The sequence below is a fragment of the Zootoca vivipara genome, chromosome 1 (genome assembly GCF_965207765.1).
Source record: "Zootoca vivipara chromosome 1, rZooViv2.hap1.1, whole genome shotgun sequence".
Lineage (NCBI taxonomy): Eukaryota > Metazoa > Chordata > Lepidosauria > Squamata > Lacertidae > Zootoca > Zootoca vivipara.
Window position 1 is genome coordinate 63,210,450 of NC_142582.1, and position 23,369 is coordinate 63,233,818.

The 23,369-nt window shown below is 44.5% G+C and overlaps 1 protein-coding gene across 2 annotated transcripts in view; it reads right to left on the bottom strand.

The window, feature by feature from the left end:
• TMEM86A (transmembrane protein 86A) overlaps positions 1–23,369 on the bottom strand; it is a 43,371-nt gene that overhangs the window by 13,958 nt on the left and 6,044 nt on the right. For both annotated transcript variants that reach the window (XR_015949102.1, XM_035120745.3), the window contains exon 2: positions 1,920–2,184. Coding sequence is in view for 1 of the 2 variants with exons in the window: in XM_035120745.3 (XP_034976636.1) it covers positions 1,920–2,184 (265 nt within the window). In the remaining variant the exon portion in view is untranslated. The remainder of the gene's footprint in view (positions 1–1,919; positions 2,185–23,369) is intronic.

Below are 23,369 nucleotides of genomic sequence, written 5' to 3' on the forward strand. Positions count from 1 at the left end.
TGCCTCTGTCAAGAGTACAGAAAGGATCTCCTTCCCTTGTTCTCTGAATCATGCTGTGCCTCGGGCTACATGTCACAATCCATCTCCTTTCAAAGGAAGATTGCAGGAGGAAACATCAGGGCTCCAAGGAGAGAGAAGGTGGAGTCGGACAGAAGGTAGCTCCTGCTTCTTCAGGGGCACAAAGGAACCTATGTGGCTTTTTCATTTTTCTGGCAATAAATTTCTCCCCGCCTGATACATCCACACTGTCAAAGTTCCACTAATGCTGCTTTTTAAGGTGTGGTTGCTCCATCTGAAAAAGCTAAATGTGCTAATCTAGATTCAGAGGCATGGGTTTATACACCAGGCTGGAGGCAGGCAATGGCTTTGATTTTAAAAAATACAGTATGATTGGACCATCATCACCGCTGTTGCCTCTGGACAGAATGAGATAATCTACTTCTTTGTAGCTCTTCTTCTCTCCCCTATAACCTCTAGTGAAACTCAACAGGTAATATCATCAGACTAAGAATTTCCTGGTTTAGTGATTAGAATGTTGGACTAGGGCCAGGAAGACCCAGGTTCAAATCCTCACTAAGTCATGAAACTCTCAGGGTGACCCCGTCACCATCTCTCAGCTTCACCTACCTCACAGAGATGAGAACAGAATGGGAGGGGAAATCAAGCATAGCTCCTTCAGCTTCCTGGATAAAATATGGTATTTAATTGTAATAAACACACAAATAAATAAACTTCCCTCCAGCATCAGAGCATGTGGCAAAACTCACTGTGATTATGTTGCATCGGCAATGACTTATATTAGACAGTATAAGGAGAGCGGGGGAGAACGAGACTTGAGTAATGTCATTTTTAGGGGCTGCCCTGGAACTTCAGCAATGTCTAGACTGGCCCTCTGTGCACAAAGTTTGTAGATTTGTAAATCTGTTGTATGACCTTCTTTAAACTATTGCTCAGCCTAAGGCATGTTGCCATTATTCAGAGTAATGGGTTGCATGAGAGAATCAAATAAAACAGGCTAAAAGTGATGTCTAAGAAGTGTGGAACATGACAGGGCCTTCTCAGTGGTGGCTTGCCATTTGTGCAATGCTCTTCCTGATGAGGTGCATCTGTTGCCTCTTTAACAACATTCAGGGGAAACTTAAAACATTCCCAGGCATTCGATAGCTAAAAGAAACTTGAAATAATTAGCTGTGAGGGTGTGTGATTATGGTATCTTTACGGTAGATGTTCTTAATGTTTTTACAGTAGATGGTTTTATTTTAAACATTCTACATGTGCTTTTATTTTTAACTGCTTTGTGCTTATATTTTGGTGTTTGCCACCCTGGGCTCCTTTGAGAGGAAGGGCAGGAGAGAAATTTCAATCACCATATTAATATTCATGAAAAGAAAAAATTATTGTACACTAAGGCAGGCATCCCCAAACTGCGGCCCTCCAGATGTTTTGGCCTACAACTCCCATGATCTCTAGCTAACAGTACCAGTGGTCAGGGATGATGGGAATTGTAGTCCAAAAGATCTGGAGGGCCGAAGTTTGGGGATGCCTGCACTAAGGTGTTGAAATATAGGCAGATAGCCAGCCAGCCTGTGTGTATGTTAAAATATATTTTAAAATGTATTATCATTATTATCATTCCCCGCCCATCTGACTGGGTTGCACCAGCAAGGATGTGTAAATTTGCCTCATAGTGTATGAAGATCAGGGCTACATTACTTCAGCCACCTAACCCCAACAAGACACATGACAGACTTTTCTGGCGCTGATTCCTGCATTTCCAGTTATGTGCTAAAGCTCCAGGGCAGGAGCACACATGGGCAGACACCTGTCTTCTTTCCACACTTCATGATTGACAGTACATGACACATGCTCCAGAAGCTGAGTTGCCCAGGCCCAGGCCCACACACTGGTGCCCCACTGACCGTGAACGAAGTAGCCTTGCTCTTGCCAGATGAGGAAAGCATCTCCTATAGCTGAGAATATCAAACCGGCTAGGATTATGCAGGCGCTGCGATGGGCCGTCAGGAAATTGATCCCGTGCGCCAGCAGGAAAACCCATAAGCAGAAGATGGGCAGACACTTGATGAGGGCACTGAACCAGGAGGGGCTGGAGGTGGGCAGCCAGAGGACGAAATAGACGCAAGTGGCTTTGAAGAAGGGGACAAGCTTCGGGCCTTCACTCTTCACCTGGGGGGGGGGGGAGAGACACACATACACACACACAAGATGATGGGCTGTGAGTTTGTTTGCTTAAAAAAAAAACCCAACCACCTGAAATCCATCAAATCGTTCCACAGAGACTAGACAAAGCCTGTAAACATTACCAAATTGCTCCCCTCGCCGCTTCCCTTTTTGTTCAAGAATCCTGCTGACCAGCAGCGATTACAAGAACAAAGGCTTCTTGAACTTTACCATAGTTCTTTCCCCCCATTGTCATCAGCTGCACAGTCTCCAAACCGCTCCATGCCAAAAATAAGGGCTTAAGAGATTTCGTTCATTCCCCGTAAAGTACAAAAGCCCTGGAAATCAATCTTATTCATTAAACTGACTTTAAAAAAATAATGCTGCTGCTTAGGGCCGTTTCTAATGTTGCCCCAGCCCTGCCCTTCTGGAAGACCCAGTGCAATTTTCGAAGATTTCACACACCCATTCTGCTGCGTGCGTATGTTGGGAACTGCTGCCATTTGCGCTTTCCCAGTGGTGGTGCAGGCCATCGAGGGGCCACAGGTGATTCTCAGAGCATTTAAAGAATCGTAGAATTGTAGAGTTGGAAGGGGCCGTGACAGACAGTCCAACCCCCTACAAAGCAGGAATCTTTTCCCCAGCATGGTGCTCAAACCTACGACCCTGAGATTTGAAATCTCATGCTCTGCTGATGGAGCAGAGGCTGAGTTCAAGGTCGAGCGCTAGTTTTTAGCTTGGCCTCAATTTTAGTCAATAAACATAGGCCTGCATACATTTAAATGACTCAACACACTCAAATAAGGTTTTGGCTTTCAAGTGGCAACTATATCACTGTACCATGCTATTCAAATCCTGGGATCATTCTGTCCAAGTCCCAACACAACAAATGAAGGTTGCAGACCATGGGAGCTTGGCAGATGCCATCCGAAGCTTTCAGAAATAACATTAAACATGCTGCCCAGGACCATATTTAATCTCATATTGTATCTGCCCATTATATTTTGCTTCTTAGCTGTCAGCCTCACTACCAACTTCAACTCCAACCTTCTGTACCTAGTGAGTGGGATTTATTTTTGAGCAAGCACACACAGGATCAGACTTAATTTGCTTACATGGGGAACACCCACAGAATGGTTTTTCTATCAGTCACACACTGGGCAGGAGCCAATTCAGTGTTGAGAAAAGGCATGTGGCCCAGGCTTTATGGACTGAAAACAATTGCTTTCCAGGAAAAGCTGCCATGAATATTATCACATGGAGGACAAAGTTTGAACTGGACAAAGCTCCCTGTGAAAAACAACAGAGCTCTGGGAATTTCTCACCTTTCCCGTGCATCTCCTTAATTAAGCACAATCTTGACATGACAAAAGCAATATATTTCATTTCATTTATTTATTATATTTATATATCCCCCATTCATCCACAGATCATATGTTCTGGTGAGCAACCTAGCTGCCAAATTCTTTACCAGCTGAAGTTTCTGAAACATCTTCAGAGGCAGCCCCACATATTTACAGCAATCTAACCTATATTTTTAAAGGAATTTTTTAGGGATATTTTTTATATTTTTAGGGACCCAGGTGGCGCTGTGGTTAAACCATTGAACCTCTTGGGCTTGCTGATCAGAAGGTCGGCGGTTCAAATCCCTGTGACGGGGTGAGCTCCCGTTGCTTGGTCCCAGCTCCTGCCAACCTAGCATTTCGAAAGCACGCCAGTTTAGATAAAGTAGACAGGTACCGCTGTGGCAGGAAGGTAAACGCCATTTCCGTGCACTCTGGTTTCTGTCACAGTGTTCCGTTGCGCCAGAAGCGGTTCAGTCATGCTGGCCACATATCTGTGGACAAACCGTTAACTCCTTCCTACTAACACATTTAAAAGACCACAGAGTGACACGGGAACTGGGGCCATTGTCTCTGAACTGGATCTTGTGCCAATGAGACATTGCCAATTTGCACCTGCAGCTCAAACATGAGACAAAAAACTGCATTGTATCTCATCTCAATAGCTATGTTGTTTCATTGTAACCAAGGATCTCCCACCACACTGAGAAGAGCTGGTCAGTTTAACCTTTTGCCAATAACCCACCCTTGAATGACAATAGTTACCACTGCTGGGGTGTGGGTGGGTACATTGAATTTTAGTGGGTATTTAAGTGCCATATAAAATATAGGTTAAAAGGTAAAGGTAAAGGGACCCCTGACCATTAGGTCCAGTCGTGAACGACTCTGGGGTTGCACGCTCATCTCGCATTATTGGCCGAGGGAGCCGGCGTATAGCTTCCAGGTCATGTGGCCAGCATGACAAAGCCGCTTCTGGCAAACCAGAGCTGCACATGGAAACGCCGTTTACCTTCCCGCTGTAGCGGTTCCTATTTATCTACTTGCATTTTTATCTACTTTACACACTTTGCTGCTCTTCTGTAAACCTTGAATTCCACCCCCTCTCTCTTGTTTCTTAATGGCCCCATTTTGGCTGCAAAACCCCAGCGGCACTCACCATCAAAGTGTGCTGTTAGGAGGAGGAATACTCCTCTCTAAAGAGCAATCTGTAACATCCTCCCTTTAACTTTTCTGACACTGAGAACAAGGACAGACATCAAAACTTGCACAGGATATGATCATCTGAGGTAACTTTCCCCAGAACAACATTGCCAAAAGATGGGTGGGTTTTTTTTAAAAAATGTCCTGTTGGACTGCGTTCAAATTTCATTTGAAGTCTTCCAGTCAGTTAGGTGAGGTCACAAGGCAACCCTCCCTTACCTCCGAGATCTGTTTGTGCTCACAGCCTACAACTAGCTCTGCGGCATGATTACCACCCGGTTCTGCAAAAATAAAAGACTTTTGCAACACTTGAAAGCCTCCCTCCTCAGCTGACTGGAGCGGCAGAGTTGGCAGCCAGTAATGCTTGACTTTTTAAAGAGCAAACAATGGTCATTTGCCAGAAGAATATAATTAAACCCTTGGCAATTGGCCTTGAGATTCTGGACTTGAATGTATTAGTGCTTTAGTTTATTTGGCACTGGCCGGGGAGGGCGGGGGGGGGGCTGGCACTGCGGCGGAGGTGCAGAGAAAGGGATAGGGAATTAATCAAAGTGGCATTAAAAGGGGGTGGCTGCCTATCAAAGGGAGAGAGAAATTCCTTTGTAGCCGTGCAACGCAATAAGTCTTTGCACCCAGATGCTTTAATGAAAAGACTATTCAAAAATATTATGAAGCAGGATATTGTTTAAATAGCTGGGTATCATTATTAGAGGATTCTGAGGTTTAAAGAGGCACTTGTTTAGAAAGGGTGGGCACTTTTATTGCTCTTGGAACTTAGTCCCTATGGGGGACTAACTGATCTATCAGTAGTGATCCAATGGGTGGGATGCAGCCACCCCACCCCTAGGGCCAGTATTGCTGCTACTTACCTGAGTGGGGCTATGGCAGAGCAGCAGTGAAACCTATATTGGCTCCCAGTACGTTTCTGAGCACAATTCAAAATGTTGATACTGACCTTTAAAGCCCTAAAAGGCCTCGGCCCAGTATACCTGAAGGAGCGTCTCCACCCCCATCGTTCTACCCGGACACTGAGGTCCAGCGCCGAGGACCTTCTGGCGGTTCCCTCATGGTGAGAAGTGAGGTTACAGGGAACCAGGCAGAGGGCCTTCTCAGTGGTGGCGCCTGCCCTGTGGAAAGCCCTCCCATTAGATGTTAAGGAAATAAGCAACTGACTTTTAGAAGACATCTGAAGGCAGCCCTGTTTAGGGAAGTTTTTAATGACTGATGTTTTATCGTGTTTTAAATATTTTGTTGGGAGCCACCCAGAGCAGCTGGGGAAACCTGGCCAGATGGGCAGGGTATAAATAATATATTATTATTATTATTATTATTATTATTATTTATTAATTATTATTATTATTATTAGGTCAGCACTGCTGTTAATGCAAGTTGTGTAAAACTGGTGGTCTGGATACTGCCTTAACTGCATGATGCTAGCTACTAAGAAATAAGTTCTATGAGATTTATTTCCAGGTAAGTCACTATGTATAGGGACCCAGGTGGCGCTGTGGTTAAACCACTGAGCCTAGGGCTTGCTGATCAGAAGGTCGGTAGTTTGAATCCCTGTGACGGGGTGAGCTCCCGTTGCTCGGTCCCTGCTCCTGCCAACCTAGCAGTTCGAAAGCACGTCAAAATGCAAGTAGATAAATAGGAACCGCTACAGCGGGAAGGTAAACAGCGTTTCCATGTGCTGCTCTGGTTTGCCAGAAGCGGCTTTGTCATGCTGGCCACATGACCTGGAAGCTATACGCCGGCTCCCTTGGCCAATAATGAGAGATGAGCGCGCAACCCCAGAGTCGGTCACAACTGGACCTAATGGTCAGGGGTCCCTTTACCTTTTAAGTCACTATAAGGCAAATATGAACTGTGCAAAATCATGCACACAATTAACTGTAAATGCTGTTATCCAAAACCTCCAGCATTTTCCTACTAAGAATGGTCATTGTCTGTCATAAGAAGAGAAAATTCTAACGCTCTAACACAGAACCTGCTATAACCTACTCCCTAGCAAGTTGTGCAGGTTAAGGATATCCCTGCAACGAGCCTTTTTATATTATTGCTATATAGCAGCAACAACTAAATGCTGTCTCTGTCTAGCTGTCCAACTGGATTCTTAAAAAAAAAAAAGATTTGCATTGATTGAGGAAACTGCTTAAAATGCAGGAAAGATCATGACCACAATTGCAGAGGACCTTTATGCAACAATAAAGGCAGATTTCAATTCATCATACAACTTAGATATAGGTCGGAACAAGGGAGAAACTTGATGTTGTTTGCATTTTAATGAGAAACTACCCAATTTACACTTTGCGAACCAAGAGACATATCAAAACACAACCATCCTTCAAAGTTTGCAGGCCTCCAAATTTCACAATGAAGTTTTCCAACCAGAAAATGTGTTCAGAACTGTATATATTAGGGGATTTGTGCATAAAAAGACATATGCTAGTGAAAATAACACAAAATTTGAGGGAAATTGCTTACAAAAATGTATATATAAGAAGAAATTAGAATAAATACTGATAGATTTTTATGAGTTTTTAGTGTTGATGTTTTAAGACTTGGAAAAAATAGAAACTGGGGGGAAAGCCAAATTGACAGATTCATCTATCCCTACATATAATATCAAAATATTTAACAACCCAGATGTTGTTATGTCCTGCCACTTGTTTAGTCACTATGATCATAGATGCAGTTATGGATGGATGGACTTCAAGTGCTGCTTAGCTTAAATTAGCATTCAAACCTTGATTTCATGGCTGGTGATGATGTAGGAAGCAACATTAAAAGAGACAAAAACCTAACTCATTCTCTTCCTGAGATCCAATTTCCTTGCACTAAATGTGGGCATGTTCTAGTTATTAATCTGATCATGTACTGTTATGCAAGCAAAAGTGTTTCTCACAGGAAGTTAATCACACCGGTGAGATATGAACAGGATGAGGGATAAATGCCTTTGCTCCTTAGCATTCCTTAGGGCATCATCAGGTTGGAAGATAATATGATATCAACATAACTATATCTGTGCTTGGCAATACCTTTTGAAGTTATTACGAGGCAAGGAGAGTACCACAACAAGTTAGCATACTATCATTTCCTATTTGTGCACAGTCTGTTCTGCTCAGACCCAACCCTACCAATTAAGCAAGCCAAGTAGGGTAGACTGTTTTGCATTCATTGCCAAAAAATAGGGTTTGCATCACCCAAAAACAGGACAAAAGAGGATGGTAATTTGTATAAAGTTTGCACATGGTAATTTTTGGGCATGCTTCTAGAAATGTAGAAATAATTAGCATAATTAAACACACATCACCATGACATGGATGCTCAGTCTGCTGACTGAGTGCTGCTAGCCCTCCATCTTGTTTTTTTTTTATGGTTCCTTATCTTTGAAACTTTTATAAGCCTGTTGTTTTTGTCCATGGAGTTTTCTTGGCAGGGATACTGAAGCGGCTTGCCGGTTCCTGCTCCAGGTAGATTACGTTTAGTCAAAGTGTGATGGAGGAGACTCTTGAGAGTCCCATGGACTGCAAGAAGATCAAGCCTATCCATTCTTAAGGAAATCAGCCCTGAGTGCTCACTGGAAGGACAGATCCTGAAGCTGAGGCTCCAATACTTTGGCCACCTCATGAGAAGAGAAGACTCCCTGGAAAAGACCCTGATGCTGGGAAAGATTGAGGGCACAAGGAGAAGGGGACAACAGAGGATGAGATGGTTGGACAGAGTTCTCAAAGCTACCAACAAGAGTTTGACCAAACTGTAGGAGACAGTGGAAGACAGGAGTGCCTGGCGTGCTCTGGTCCATGGGGTCACGAAGAGTCAGACACGACTAAACAACAACAAATCTTTGAAACAGATTGAGCAGTCAGCCCTTCAAATAGAGGACTGTCCTCCATAAAGTAGGCCACACACCATCATCTTAAAGCTGAGGCAGCCCATCAACAGCAGCTTGTGCATTATTTACCACAACTTTATTATATCTTTGCCACATTTTGATTTTCTGCCCCAGGCACCAAAACTTATTGGTGTCCTTTCCCCCAGAAAACCAAGCTAGCACAGAAAAGTTCTAATGTGAAAGGAAGACTCTGGGACTGAGACCTAATGCAGACTTTCAAGCTTCACAGCACATATTCTCCAGAGACGGTTCATTATTTATATCACAATCTCCTGTGAAAAGAACACAGATTGTACATTACCAAAGGAAAAAAAAGGGAAAGGCACTGTTTTATCAGGTTTCATGACATTCTAAATTTTGCCTCGCTGAGACTAGCGGGCTGAAGGAATGGGTAATGAGATACAGAGATTCAAGGCCGCAGCTTCAATTAGTCTGATATTGAACTTTTGTGGAGGGGAGCAACCGGAGGGGTAATGAGGTGGAGGACCAATATGCCCTTGAAGAGCACAGGTCACGTCAAAAGTGCAATACATATCAGGTTGATTGTTTCTTGCACCAGTGCATAATATGACACATGATCAAATCTGGCATCCAAAGCATCTCAGAGTTGCCATTAAGTTATGCCTAAAGCCAAATTAAGGCAGAGTGGTGCTGCGGGGGCAGCTCAGGAGTAACAGCAGGCAGTGGTGTGATAAGGCCTCTGCAGAAAGCTCTGACTCAGCCTTGGAACAAGCTCCGGCACCAAGAGGTGTTGGTCTTAAAATACACGTAACAAATAGATATATTTAACAGTGCATAGGCAATCCTCGCGTGAAGGGTTCATTGGCAGACTCGATGCCAAACTGAATAATGCAGAAGACGGGTTGAATAGAAGTACAACTTTTTTGGCACAGTATATTATAGAAATAGTCAGCTGGATACAAAAACACCCTGAGTATGGCATCTCTCGGAACTACAGCTAAAAAAAATTCAAGAACGTTTTGCACTGGATGAGCAGGAAAATGAATTGTGGGAAAGTGACCATGATTCTTGTCTGTGTGGGGATACCAGGACTGTGTACAGACCATTATTATTATTATAGAGGAGGGATAACCAATGCACAGAGGCAGTGCGTCCCGTTTCACCGCCTGAGGTGAAATGAAAAGTTCTGCCTTTGCCTGCCCGGCCACTCCTGCCGCTGGTGCCATACCTACGGCCAACACTGCTTTCCACTCCCCCTGCTGCCTCTGCCATGGGCAGAGAAGCAGCGGCGGTATCAGTGACAATTTCAGGCAAAAACTCACCCAGTTTGGGTGAGATCTCACCCAAATCGCATGTCATGCTTGAGCAATTTCAGGCATGGTTTCAGCCAATACCAGCCCCCCTTCTGCAGAGGCAGTGGGGTGCCCGCGAAGCTGCCGTATTGGGGGCTGCCACCGTCGTGGCTGGCAGCCACCTCAAATTTGCCTACTGGATGAGCTGACTCTGCCAATGTGATGTCCTTCAGATGTTGTTGAATGACATATCCCATCGGTTCCAGCCAGCTACATGCCCTTCATGAAACAGCAGCAGATCTAGGAGAAAACCGGCTCTGCAGGGAAACCAGAAGCGGAAAATTCAATATTAAAGGGAACATGTTGGTTGCTCCTCTTCCAACTACTTTCATTAGGCGGAAACACAGGTTGCTTATATCTGTGGGTCATTTTCCTCACAACAGAATGGTTGACCCAGTAAATATGACTTTAAACTATTTCATTAAGCAAAATGATCCACAGGTTTCGGTCTACTGGGTGTAAACATGTCAAAATGTACCAATTATCTCAGGGGTCAGCAAACTTTTCCAGCAGGGGGCCGGTCCACTGTCCCTCAGACCTTGTGGGGGGCCGGACTATATTTTTGGGGGGAAAATATGAACAAATTCCTATGCCCCACAAATAACCCAGAGATGCATTTTAAATAAAAGGACACATTCTACTCATGTAAAAACACCAGGCGGGCCCCACAAATAACCCAGAGATGCATTTTAAATAAAAGGACACATTCTACTCATGTAAAAACACCAGGCGGGCCCCACAAATAACCCAGAGATGCATTTTAAATAAAAGGACACATTCTACTCATGTAAAAACATGCTGATTCCCGGACCATCCGCGGGCCGGATTTAGAAGGTGATTGGGCTGCATTCGGCCCCCGGGCCTTAGTTTGGGGACCCCTGAATTATCTTATTAACTTGCATACACACTGCGAACTAAAAACAACCACCTCCTTAATCTCCTTATGTCCCTGGGTTTCGTATCACACTCTGGAGCATCAACAACTGGACTGAGAAATGTTTCAGGGAGGAGCTACTTATGCAACAAGGGTATCAGCTTTGGCCTTTGCACAATTTTCTTCTACCAGTCTGTGAAGTAGAGAGGCAAGTGAGGGCTTGGTAATTGGGTGGGTTCAACTGCTGGGTCAAGACCCACTAGTAGGATGTGGCCTGATCTAAGTTGAGTTGCAAAAGGAGCACCACCACCACACAAATATGTGTTAAACAATTAAGAAATGGGTCCCCAGGTGCACATTTAGGTTAAAAGTGGATCCTGGGTCTGAAGAGGTTGAAGGTACCTACCCTGTATAATGGTGGCGACACCATATAAAGTGTTGGTGAGGCAGATGATTCCTTGAGTTGTTAAAAAGAGGAGGTTGTCCTCAAACTTCCTTATTTTCTCTCACATCTCTCTTGATTAACTCTTACATCAAGAAACTCCAAGACACCTGGAATTAATTAGTGGTAGATAAATCGGACACCTATTTCCTACAGCTAACCCAAGAAAAATGTCTTGTGAGTTGCTCACTCCATCCTGCAGCACTCTTCTTAACAGGTCAGCTGCCAGATCTGTCACAGCAGGTCCTAGCTGATCAAGATGAGAAATGAGTCCAGCAACAAATTATCCACTTCACTAGCCACAGCCTAGTCTGTCCCAGATTCATTCCCAAACATCACATCCCCTCTCAAATTTCAGTAACAGTGAACCCTCAGTCATGGGTTGTGTTGGATGGTTTTTGAATGCTCATTCTCCCACTCCACAGAGTGTGCACCTTGGTCCTTTGCAAATATTATGCCCTCCTCCAAAATGTCCCCAATACACATGAGAAGTGCTTCCATTTGCACACTGCTGATCAGGAGTTCTCCTCCTATCAGGCACCAGGGCCGTCTCTAGGCCCGGGTCCGGTGGTGCGGGGCACCAGGGCGCCAGACCACCAGGGGTGCCACTGCGCCCGCTGAGAGGCATGGTGGAGGCTGCCCCAGGCGCGCCGGATGCAGCCCTAGGCGCGCCTCTCAGCTGTTCAGCGGCTTCAGGCCGCTCTCCGGAGGCATGCGGGCCTGGGGCTGCCTCCGCCGCACGCAGGGGCGTCGCTCCCGCCCACCGCACTGGGAAACGGGGTGGGGGGCGCCGGAGGGATCCGTCGCGCCAGGGCGCCAGGTATGCTTAAGACGGCCCTGTCAGGCAACACAAGCTACTCTAGAGCAGGCTTCCTCAAACTCAGCCCCCCAGAAGTTTTGAGACTACAATTCCCATCATCCCTGACCACTGGTCCTGCTAGCTAGGGATCATGGAAGTTGTAGGCCAAAAACATCTGGAAGGCTGAGTTTGAGGAAGCCTGCTCTAGAGGATCTCCTGAACTTCAAAAGCACTTCTGTCCAGGCTCACATGTTACAGAAAAATATGGAGGTCTAGAGAAGACCCTGATTCTGGCTTATTACCATTAACAACATAGTGTTCTACAGGCTATCATTGGCAGAAACCAGCACCTTGCCCCCAAAGCTCTTGCCCTCTAAATTTTGATGAGGGAGAAGGGCAACAAGGTGGGAGGAGGGAGGACAACAAGGGACAGATGTGAAGCAAAAGCAATCCCGTGTGTTATTTCAGCTGGAGATCAGGAGTGACTCCAGACAGACAGCTTTGTATATGGTAAAGATGCCAAAATTCACCAGGCATGAGAATGATCAGTAAAGAACATTTACACCATATGGGTAGCAATACAGATAAGTGAGCAACCCATACCTTACCACACAATAAAACTGCTTGTGTACATTCACCAAAGGAGTGAAGGTTAACATGAGGATCAGTGGGGGTTTCCAAGGTGATCTAGGATAGCCATTATTAACAGACTGCAAATTGATTTTGCTTCCAATAGCTCCAGCATGCATGAAAACTGCTTAAGTCCATAAAAACTAAAAATAGCAGCCCTACTCTGCTGCAAACAGGAAATGATGGTTCTGTTTAAGATTCCAGCCAGGCTCCTTTCCCTTGGAGAAGACATGAGTCTATTATCTCTGCGAATTGCCTGGAGGGGCTTCTGCAAACCTGCTCAAATAGCTCTTTCAGAGCACTGCTACAGGCCAAATGAAAAGTGGTGTAGAAATGTATCTAATAAATAAACTCTCAAGCCATGTGTACACTTGTCAACAAGCAAAAATTAGTAATGTGACCAAGGCTTCAGTCCTTGGAGAAGACATGAGTCTATTATCCCTGTGAATTGCCTGGAGGGGCTTCTATGGAATTCGGCAGAAAGAAGCCATTTCTAAGTAAACATTAACACTCCACTGAAAACAGAGAGGATTCAGTTTGTTGCAACTATCTTTTGGCAATGGGTTCAATGGGACTTAGCCAAGCCAGGTGACTTCCTCCCAGTGGATTGAAGCATTTCAGTATAAACAAACAAATGAACAATTTTATTATTTGTACCCCATCCATTTGACTGTCTTGCGCCAACCACTCTAGGATGCTTCCTTCAAATATAAAAGCATGATAAAACATAAAGAAATAATAAAGAAAAATAAAACATGAAGGAGTAATAAATGCATTATTTATTGCCCTTGACATCATTTTGTGTGTTATGCTACTAGAACACATAAGGTATTTTCTCACTGTTCATGAGTTCTTATGCCAGCCTGCATGCATTCTCAGTTTCCTTTTCACTCTGCTCAGTGCCAGCAGCTGGGCATTGTTAAAATGTCATCCAGGGCTCCAAAAGGCCCCTCACCAGAATGACCCAGCCAAACCCCAAATCATTACCCTTCTCACTGACTTAGCAGAGGGCGGGTGCAGGTGCTGTTTTTGAATGGGAGCAATGCTCAACTCTCGTCCATGGTGGCTCCCCAGTATTGTAATTTGTCCAAACTGCAATGTCCCTACTAATAAATCAGTAACACCTAGCCTACAGATCTATGCCCATGACTAAACAGCTGTCTGGAGACTCATCAGGTAGGGTGGTGAGTAGTGTTATGGTGATTGGAGTTGAATAAAAAAACATTTAAATACGGTATCATTGTGGCTATTGGGGACACAGGTGCTGGGCCCATTGAGAGTCCCATGCTTAGGGTTGCCAGACTCAATAGTGGACAGGACTTCTGTGTCTTTTATTGCCCTGCTCTCTTTTGAGTCTTGAAACCTTAAAGAAAAACTGCTTGGAAATTAAACAAAGGGTCTGCTGGTTTTTCTTTAAGATTTCCAGACTATGGATGATATTCTCACAACACTCGCCTAGGAAATACAGCCTAGAAGCCAAAGGAAAGAGAGGTTGGGGTCAATTGAGGTCACGGTGAATAGTTCAACATGGTGGATAGCTCAGTGAAAACCTCAGTGGTGTGTGTGAAAACGGCTGACTTTGATGAACACAGGATGGGGGTGGAAACTGTTGCCTCCCTATATCCCTACATCTGAATAAACTTGTGCATGCCTGCACTGTAGCTAACCCAATGTTCCTACTTCAGCTACTTTGAGGTCATGAAACGTTTCACATTCTCCCCAAAATGCTTCTGCAGACCCCAGCCAATGAGGTGGGCTCCTAGACATTACAGAGGAACATTTCAGTGATGACCTTACATTTTCCAGTGATGTTTAGTTGTATCTTCAGTGGTGAGAAAAAGCATGACTCAGAGACATTCTCCATGCACCATAGCTGGGTCCTGGCATCAGACTATGCCCTTGCCAGCATCTGCTTATTCTCCATGTTCAGAGCAAGCAGTACCTAAAATAAATGCATGACCCTCACATGTTCCAGGTATGGAACTGAGACCACAGGGACTCGGTAAAGATTAGACCCAGAAAGATGGAGAAGAGAAACTACAGCAGAGAAGAAAATGGAACTCTGAAAAAATAACCAGGTAAAACATTCCTTCTGCCTTTCCACATTCATAAGGAAAACACAAGATAATGAATTCATTTAGGCTCTGATACATTCTTCCAATAAAATGTCAGAGTTTAATGATACAGGAAGCTGAAAGGAAAGACTATGGGGTACTTCATCTGATTGTGTTTTTCAGTTTAGGAAGATCCCAGTCACTCCCCGATCTGCCCTGTGCTATGTTATTTAGATTCTCTCCCCTTCCCTTCTGACCTGCATGCTCACAAAAGCACAACAAAAGCAAACAGAATGTTTCAGCTGCAAGGCTACATCGCTCCCAACCATATAGCAATGACGTTCCCATAAAAGATTTACAAGGCACTTCCAAGGATACTTCCTTGATTGCTTAACTCTGGTGAGGAAGGGAAACTCGGGACTCAGCCATCTGCTTAAAAAACTTACAGTTATTGTTTATTGAGAAAATGTTTGTTCGGGGAGGGGGAATCCCCCCCTCCCAATATTGGATCATTTCAAGACATAAGCAATGAAGAAAAGGAAAGGAATATCATGCCTCTTTTATTTTCATCTCAATGCTGGGTAAGTTTGCATCATCTGACAGGTGTTTCTTCTTCAAAAGAACCATCAGTCACTTCCCCCGTGCCATTTACAATCAATCTTATCCAGTTGCAACTTTTTATTAGAATTGGAAACCAAAAACAGAGCCATGGGTTTGGTTTGGGTTTTTATAAAAGCAACTTCAGGAAGGAAAAATCTGAAGCAGAAAGGCAGCAGGATTAGGTAGTTTAACCGCCATGGGGTTCAGTGTTAGCAAAGTCACTTAAATAATACAGGAGGAGTCCAAAGAAAAAAGAAATCCTTATAATATTTTGCTGAAGAAACAGAACAAAACGGTATACAGTGGTACCGTGTTTGTCTGAAAATAAGACACAGTCTTATATTTATTTTCCCTCAAAAAAAACACTATGGCTTATTTTAAGGGGGTGTCTTATTTTTTTCCTCCTCCTGCTGCCATGGCCGGCATTGCTGCTGCGCCTATCACTATGTCTTATTTTCGGGGTATGGCTTATATTCCTTGAATGCTTAAAAATTCTGCTATGGCTTATTTTATGACTACGTCTTAAAATAGGAGAAACAGGGTACCTCCGGTTACGAACTTAATTCGTTCCGGAGGTCCATTCTCAACCCAAAACCACTTGTAACATGAGGCGCACTTTCGCGAATGGTGCTTCCTGCTCCAGCTGCGCTGCCGGCGTGCGACTTCCACTCGCATCCTGGGGCAAAGGCTGCAATCGGGGGCATCTACTTCTGGGTTAGCGGAGCTCGTAACCCATAGTGTCCGCAAGGGGGCGGTACGTAACACGAGGTTCCACTGTATCATTGGGGGAGGGGGCAGATAAACAAAGAGATTTTGTTTTTCTTACGTTAGGCCTTGTACATAGTAGGGAGAAATACAATCAAGCATACAGAGGAAAAACTTCCTCAGAACTACACAGCCAACCAGAGCATGCGCTAGCTCAATTGGCATCATGTTACTCTGCCTGGTTACCTCCACCACCACCCTCTTGGTTAGTTGGCTTACTGTTTGTTACTTATTCTGTTAGAGAGGTTTTTTTAAAGTGAGGTTTTCAAGTGGTATTTATGTACTATTATTGAGATATTAGAATTATATATCAGAATTAAACCTGAAGTCACACATTGAACGACCTTCCAATATTATAAGCATGTGTTTGAGCTCACTTAGAACCCAACTGCTTCACCACTCCAAATTCTCTCCTCTCAAAGTTGTTTTTCTTTAAAAATAAAATAAAACAAAAAGTGCTAGGGCTCTAATACACAGTTGCACGGGATATGCAGTTGGCATTCAAAACCTGAATGACTCCAAGGACCCTTAAATTGTTATAGGGTTCCAAGAGTATGGTTGACCATACAAATCACAAATATCTCTTGTGTCACTTAACTTATAACATACTTTCTAATTTGGTCAATTTGGGGAAGAAAAACAAAGTTCTGTGATTCTGACAAGGGCAATGATATGAGCTTGCTTTGTTTGTTTTCTTACTAAATTGCAAACCCATGTGGCTGCTTTGAGGATCAGCACAGTAGCACTCTCTAGGAGAGGAAGTTTAGCCTTTACTTCCCTTGTCCCCTTCCCCAGCCTAAGGCTATGTGCACACTAAAACGCACATTTGAAGTGCATTCTCTCCCCCAAAAATCTGGGCACTGCCGTTTGTTAACCAGGGCTGGCCCAAGACATTTTGCCACCTGAGGCGAACCACAAAATGGCACTCCCCTTCCTCCCAGGGAAGGAGTGAAGATCAGCAGGAACAAGGGGTGGGGTGGGGGATAAAGATCTGCCCTGTGGGTCCTGCCATCCAAAGCTTCAGCTTGCCTCATGGGTGGGCCGGCCCAATTGTTAAGGATCGCTGGGAATTGTAACTCTATGAGGGGTAAACTACAGTGCCCAGAAGTCTATGAGGGGAAGAATGTGCTTTAATGATTTAGTGTGTAAACAGCCTTAGCAACAGCAGGAAGCCGCCGTTAGTCCTGCTGAGGTGGGAAGGTACAAATGCCATAGCTGTCTCCCCCTAGATCAGCACATGTTTTATATGTGCAAGATCCCAGGCTCCACAACCTTGGGAGCTCCAGGTAAAGAGGCTCAGATAGCAGGCGTGTAGTGGTTGTGGTGTAGTGGTTAGTGTGTCAGACTAGGACCTGGGAGACCAGGGTTCAAATCCCCCTTCAGCCATGAAACTTACTGGATGACTTTAAGCCAGCCACCGCCTAACCTACCTCTCAGGGTTCTTGTGAGGATGAAATGGGGGAGGAAGAGAACCATGTATGCCATCACCTTGAGCTCCTTGGAGGAGGTGGGATGTAAAGGAAATAGAATAAATTAAATTAAATTAAATAAGGCTGGGGAAGATCTCTGCCTGAAACCACTGAGAGCTGCTGTGGGTTGGAGTAGCTGGGAGTAAAAAAACCAACATTTTTGGCCCTGATGAATGGCCTATGTTCTCACTCAACTCCCTTTACTTAGGGACATCACGTACATGTTCCCATATTCTTCAGAGTATTTCCCCCCTTAAGTTAAACTAAGAACCATGGGAGAAGCAGTGTGCTTTGTAACAGGTAGATAAGCATCATAAGATGACCTAAACAAGACCACACCTCCTTTCTCAGGCCAGCAAACTAGCCATTCCTGTGGGCCAACTATTCCACCACCTTTAGCCATGGAATAATGGGTAGGAACACGCTGTTGCCCTACTGCAGCAGAAGCAGTGCAGCGCTGATACTCTCGTTGTTCTCATGTATTTTTGCAAACAAAAAACAAATCTGCCCTACCAACAATCAGCTAAAACCTTGTCCCCTGAATTAGCAGCAGGACAATATGAAGGGACAGTTGTTTTCAGCAATAGTACCTTTCGCAAAGCGGTTAGGCTGGCAGGGTAATCCCTTTTCAGTGCCACTCAGCTGGTGATGAAACCTTAAGGCAGTGCCTACTGAGAAAGGATAGAATTAAGCATCAAATATTCACTAAAAAGATGTTCTCCAGTGAGTGGTGATGCCTTGCTTTCTGCTTTCCAGCAGAGGGGCCTCTGGGCTGCTTTGTTCCCAGTCTGTGTGCCAAGGAATTTTCGAAACCCTCTCTCAAAGGAAATCTACTGTACTTTCCTTCCATCTTTTCCACTGAAAGGAAATCATCGAAAAAGCAAGCAGCACAATGCACCAAAAACAGATATGGATTTAGTGTCAACACCAATAAAGGCTAGTTGATGGTTTTGAAATCTCTGGGTAGTAATCAATGCCTGATACTTGCAGGGTGCAATGACACCAGAACTCCTGTCACATTTCATCTTCTGATTGTCACTCAGTGGCCTCATTTGCACATCACATTAAACCTTTGGTCAAATTAACTGTGGTTAAATGTGAATTTGCAGTATTCTGGTGCATTCTGAAATTGAGGGTGCTTTGCTCCTGCCTTGATGCTGAAGTGCTGCTGGGGAAGCACAGAGTCATAGAATTGTGGAGATGGAGGGTCCCAAAAGGGGCACCTAGTCCAACCCAAATGCAATGGTCTAGCATCATGTGAGATCTGAACCCAGCTCATGATTTCTTTCCCCCAACAAATTCCCAACAACAAATCATGAGCAGCAAGTCAAGAACAAGCCTTGGTTACTGTTCATGGTTTGCTTGCAGAGAAACAAGCCCAAATTCCCCCCGGGGAAGGAAAGTTATGGAGAAAAGTTATCTCTGTTTGCGCTTTAACTTGCACACCTGCCAGAAATACAGAGCCGTCTTTCCTATTGGGCTGACTGGCGCGTTGCACCAGGGCACTGGCCTCTCGGGGCACCCCAGCAAGTGAGGAAGCTGCACGGCTTTGCCGGTGGCCTCCCCTTTCCCTGCATGCCCGCCAGCTGTGCCCCGTCAACCATATGGCTGGCGGGCGTGCAGCTTGTCTCCCAAGCCTCCACGGGAGGAGAACGATCCCCGCAGAGGCTTGGGGAAAGGTCAACAACTCTGGGAAGGGGGGGCGCCGGAGGGATCTTTGCACCATGGCACTGGATATGCTTAAGACGCCCCTGCAGAAATAGCTTGCAGATTTTTGCTGGCAGTTCAATCAAAATTTCTTAGATCCCTATTCGGCACCCCTAAAAGCACATCTAATGTAATATTAAGACAAGAGGCAGGAATGCCCAGAGTTGAATTAAAAGTCTGGGAACAAGCAATATCCCTCTGGCTGAAAATTCATTATAACCCAAAGGGAATGTTATCTCATTTCTTGGCCGCAGCCCCTTATCCACCTTGGCTTTTGCAAATTACTAACAAGATCAAACAAATTGGCCTAAACCCAGAATATCTCTTTAACGGTACTTTGAATAAGGCAAAAACAATTATTACTCAGAGGCTTTTTGACATTGAACTACAAAAAGAAGATGCCTTACTTCCTAAGAACTACAGGTGTCTAAAATCTTGGCCTAATCTGGCAGCTGCCCCGTACCTATCCAATATTATCTATGAATCTTATAGATGGGCCTTTTCCAGAGCCCGATTTGATGCGATGCCTTCAGCTGTCTTACACGGCAAATTCTTGCGTATACCAATCAAAGAGCGCCTCTGTCCATGCATGTCCAACAAGGTGGAATCTATTATTCACATTCTTCTATTCTGTGAATTCTATAATGAAGAACGATCGCGACTCATTTTACCCCTATTATCAAAATTCACACCCTTGCAATATTATGTGGAATTCCCCCCGAAACGTTACGCAAATTCCTTCTGGAAGACTCTTTGAGCTCAGTATCCTACACTGTGGCCAAATTCTTCACCTTAGCTATTAAAAAATGCAAATCTCTTTGACTGAATAACATATTATAACAATTGGTCCTGCCCTCCGATGATGATATTGCGGCTACAGTTCTTAGTTAAATTTCTTATTCTTTTATGGTGTTTTATTCCGCTGGACCTGTATTTTAAGTATTGTATATTGACTGTTAAAATCCCATGTCAGTTGCTTTTATTGTTCATGTAGAGAATTATGCAGAATTTCTGGTTTAATATGCTGGCTGTTTGCCGTAATAAACATTGACTGGCTGACTGGCTGGCTGGCTGGCTGGCTGGCAGGGAGTTTGGTGAGACCTGAAGGCTTGCATAATTCCCCCAGCATAAATTAGAGCTAATGAGAGTAGGGAGGGGGAACCTGTGGTCTTCCAGATGTTGTCTGATTCCCAACTTCCATCCATCCCAGCTGACATAGCCACTGGTGAGGGATGGTGGGGGCTGCAGGTCAACAACATTTGGAGTGCCTTGGGTTCTCCATCCCAGCTATAAACAGTTTGGAAGAATATATAGGTTACACTGCAGGATGTATCTTTAGTTATTAATGCCAGGGAGCAATGATCCACATACCCTTCAATTTTGTCCGAGTATATCACAGAAGTAATTAGGCTCCATACTAATCTAGTGCTACTTGTAATTGCTATTGCAACAAACCACATGCTTAGCAGTGCAATCCAACACAGGCTGACTCAGAAGTATTGAGTCCAGTGGGACTTATTCCCAAGTAGGTATGAAGGATGAGTGGGATGAGTCTCATGACTGGAATGTAGAAATTGAGGAGTATACAACCTGCTCAAAAGGAATGGACCAAACAGGAAGAGAAGAGGAACAGCATTATATGCAAAGGATGTCTACACTTGTGAAGAGATCTAGGACCCAGAGCATGGAAGGCAGATTGAGAGTATATGGGCAAAAATTGTAGGAGAGAGAAACAACAGTGACCTTACGGCTGGTGTCTGCTATAGACCTCCAAGCCAGACTGGTCCAAAGGAAAGTACGGTAGAGCAATATGTTTGGCACCAGTTTGGCTGCAGGAGTTGCCAGAAGGAGGCATCCAAGGCACCATCCAACCATCTTAGGGACTCCACTCTGGATTTGTGCAGGGTTTACTCAGGCTTTTCTTCTCCCAAAGATCAGTCTTCCACTGACTTCCACAAATTCTCTGTCATGGATGCTTTAGTTGAGATTCATGCGTTGCAGGGGGCTGGACTAGATGACCCTTGGGATCCCTTCCATTTCTACAACTCTGTGATTCTATGAATAGAATTGCTTCTGGAAAAATCTCTCCCATTGAAATTAGTGGGAATTTAAAGTGCTTAGCTTTCCTGCATTATTAGAAGAATTAAAGCATATGTTATTAAAGGATAAATAAAGGAAATGACATAAATATGCATAAATATCTTATTTTTACAGAATGCAATTCTTCTAATAGCAGAATTGGGCATTTCAAATGCCCTGCTAGTCATAAACTGCACAGCCTACGATAATAATAGTCTTTCACGTTGTTGTTGTTGTTGTTGTTGTTGTTGTTGTTGTTTTAAAAATACTATAAAAGATACATTCACATTCACATAAACTGTATAAATAACAAGCATGGTGATTTAGGCTCCAAACCCTGCAGTGCTGCCGAATGCTCTGACTGGCTCCTCTAGCCTCTCATGAAAGGAGATACTCTGAGCCAGAAGAATCAGTCTAAGATCTGACTGCATTTAGTGTACAGGGAACCCTCACTAGCATCTGCTGGGGAAGGAAGGGAACTGTCAGCTTAGTGAAATTAGAGAACATGGAGAACTGAAACTACAGGCTCCAAATGTCCAAACACACACACACACACACACACACACACACACACACACACACCAATTTAAATAAAATAAAGCTGACTCTTCTCAAAGGACCTTGAAGCTTACTGCTTCCTCAGGCATTTTCTGAAACTCCTGCAGTAGATCAAGGTTTCTATTAAGTGTGCAGCAGAATAGGTGGGAAGGCATGGACATCTCTGAACTTTCTCTTACAAGGTAGGAACCCATCAGACAAAGGTTTCTACACAAGCTATGATCCTCCGAATGAACAAAATCTGTTTACTGTCATTTGTATGGAGAATCCAGATGCCGTACCTCTCCCAAGACTCAAAGTGCGGAAGCTACCCTAGTCTTCATAAAATGGTACAGTACAAGGTCTATCTATTCTTTTTCAAAGTGCCAGAGGTAAGTCCCATTACATTTCAAAGTATCTTAGTTTGACTAGATTGTCCCAGCAAGGTTTTTCTAAAAAGTTATTTTAACTATCAACTGTCCCTAGAGATATTTGGGGTACTAAGCACAGCTTTCAGACACCTAATAAAAATGAACGATTAAATAATAATAATAATAATAATTTATTATTTATACCCCGCCCATCTGGCTGGGTTTCCCCAGCCACTCTGGGCGGCTTCCAACTGAATATTAAAAACAGTACAGCATCAAACATTAAAAACTTCCCTAAACAGGGCCGCCTTCAGTTGTCTTCTGAAAGTAGAATAGTTACTAATTGCCTTAACATCTGCTGGGAGGGCGTTCCACAGGGCGGGTGCCACTACTGAGAAGGCCCTCTGTCTGGTTCCCTGTAACCTCACTTCTCGCAATGAGGGAACCGCCAGAAGGCCCTCGATGCTGGATCTTAGTGTCCGGACTGAATGGTGGGGGTGGAGACGCTCCTTCAGGTATACAGGACCGAGGCCATTTAGGGCTTTAAAGGTCAGTACCAACACTTTGAATTGTGCTCGGAAACATACTGGGAGCTAGTGTAGATCTCTCAGGACCGGTGTTATGCGGCCACTCCCAGTCACTAGTCTAGCTGCCGCATTCTGGATTAATTGCTGTTTCTGGGTCACCTTCAAAGGTAGTCCCACATAGAGCGCATTGCAGTAGTCCAAGCAGGAGATAACCAGAACATGCACCACTCTGGCGAGGCAGTCCGCAGGCAGGTAGGGTCTCAGCCTGCGTATCAGATGGAGCTGGTAGACAGCCGCCCTGGACACAGAATTAACCTGTGCCTCCATGGACAGCTGTGAGTCCAAAATGACTTCCAGGCTGCGCACCTGGTCCTTCAGGGGCACAGTTACCCCATTCAAGACCAGGGAGTCCGCCACACCTGCCCGCCTCCTGTCCCCCCAAAACAGTACTTCTGTCTTGTCAGGATTCAACTTCAATCCATTAGCCACCATCCATCCTCCAACCACCTCCAGGCACTCACACAGGACCTTCACCGCCTTCACTGGGTCTGATTTAAAAGAAAGGTAGAGCTGGGTGTCATCTGCA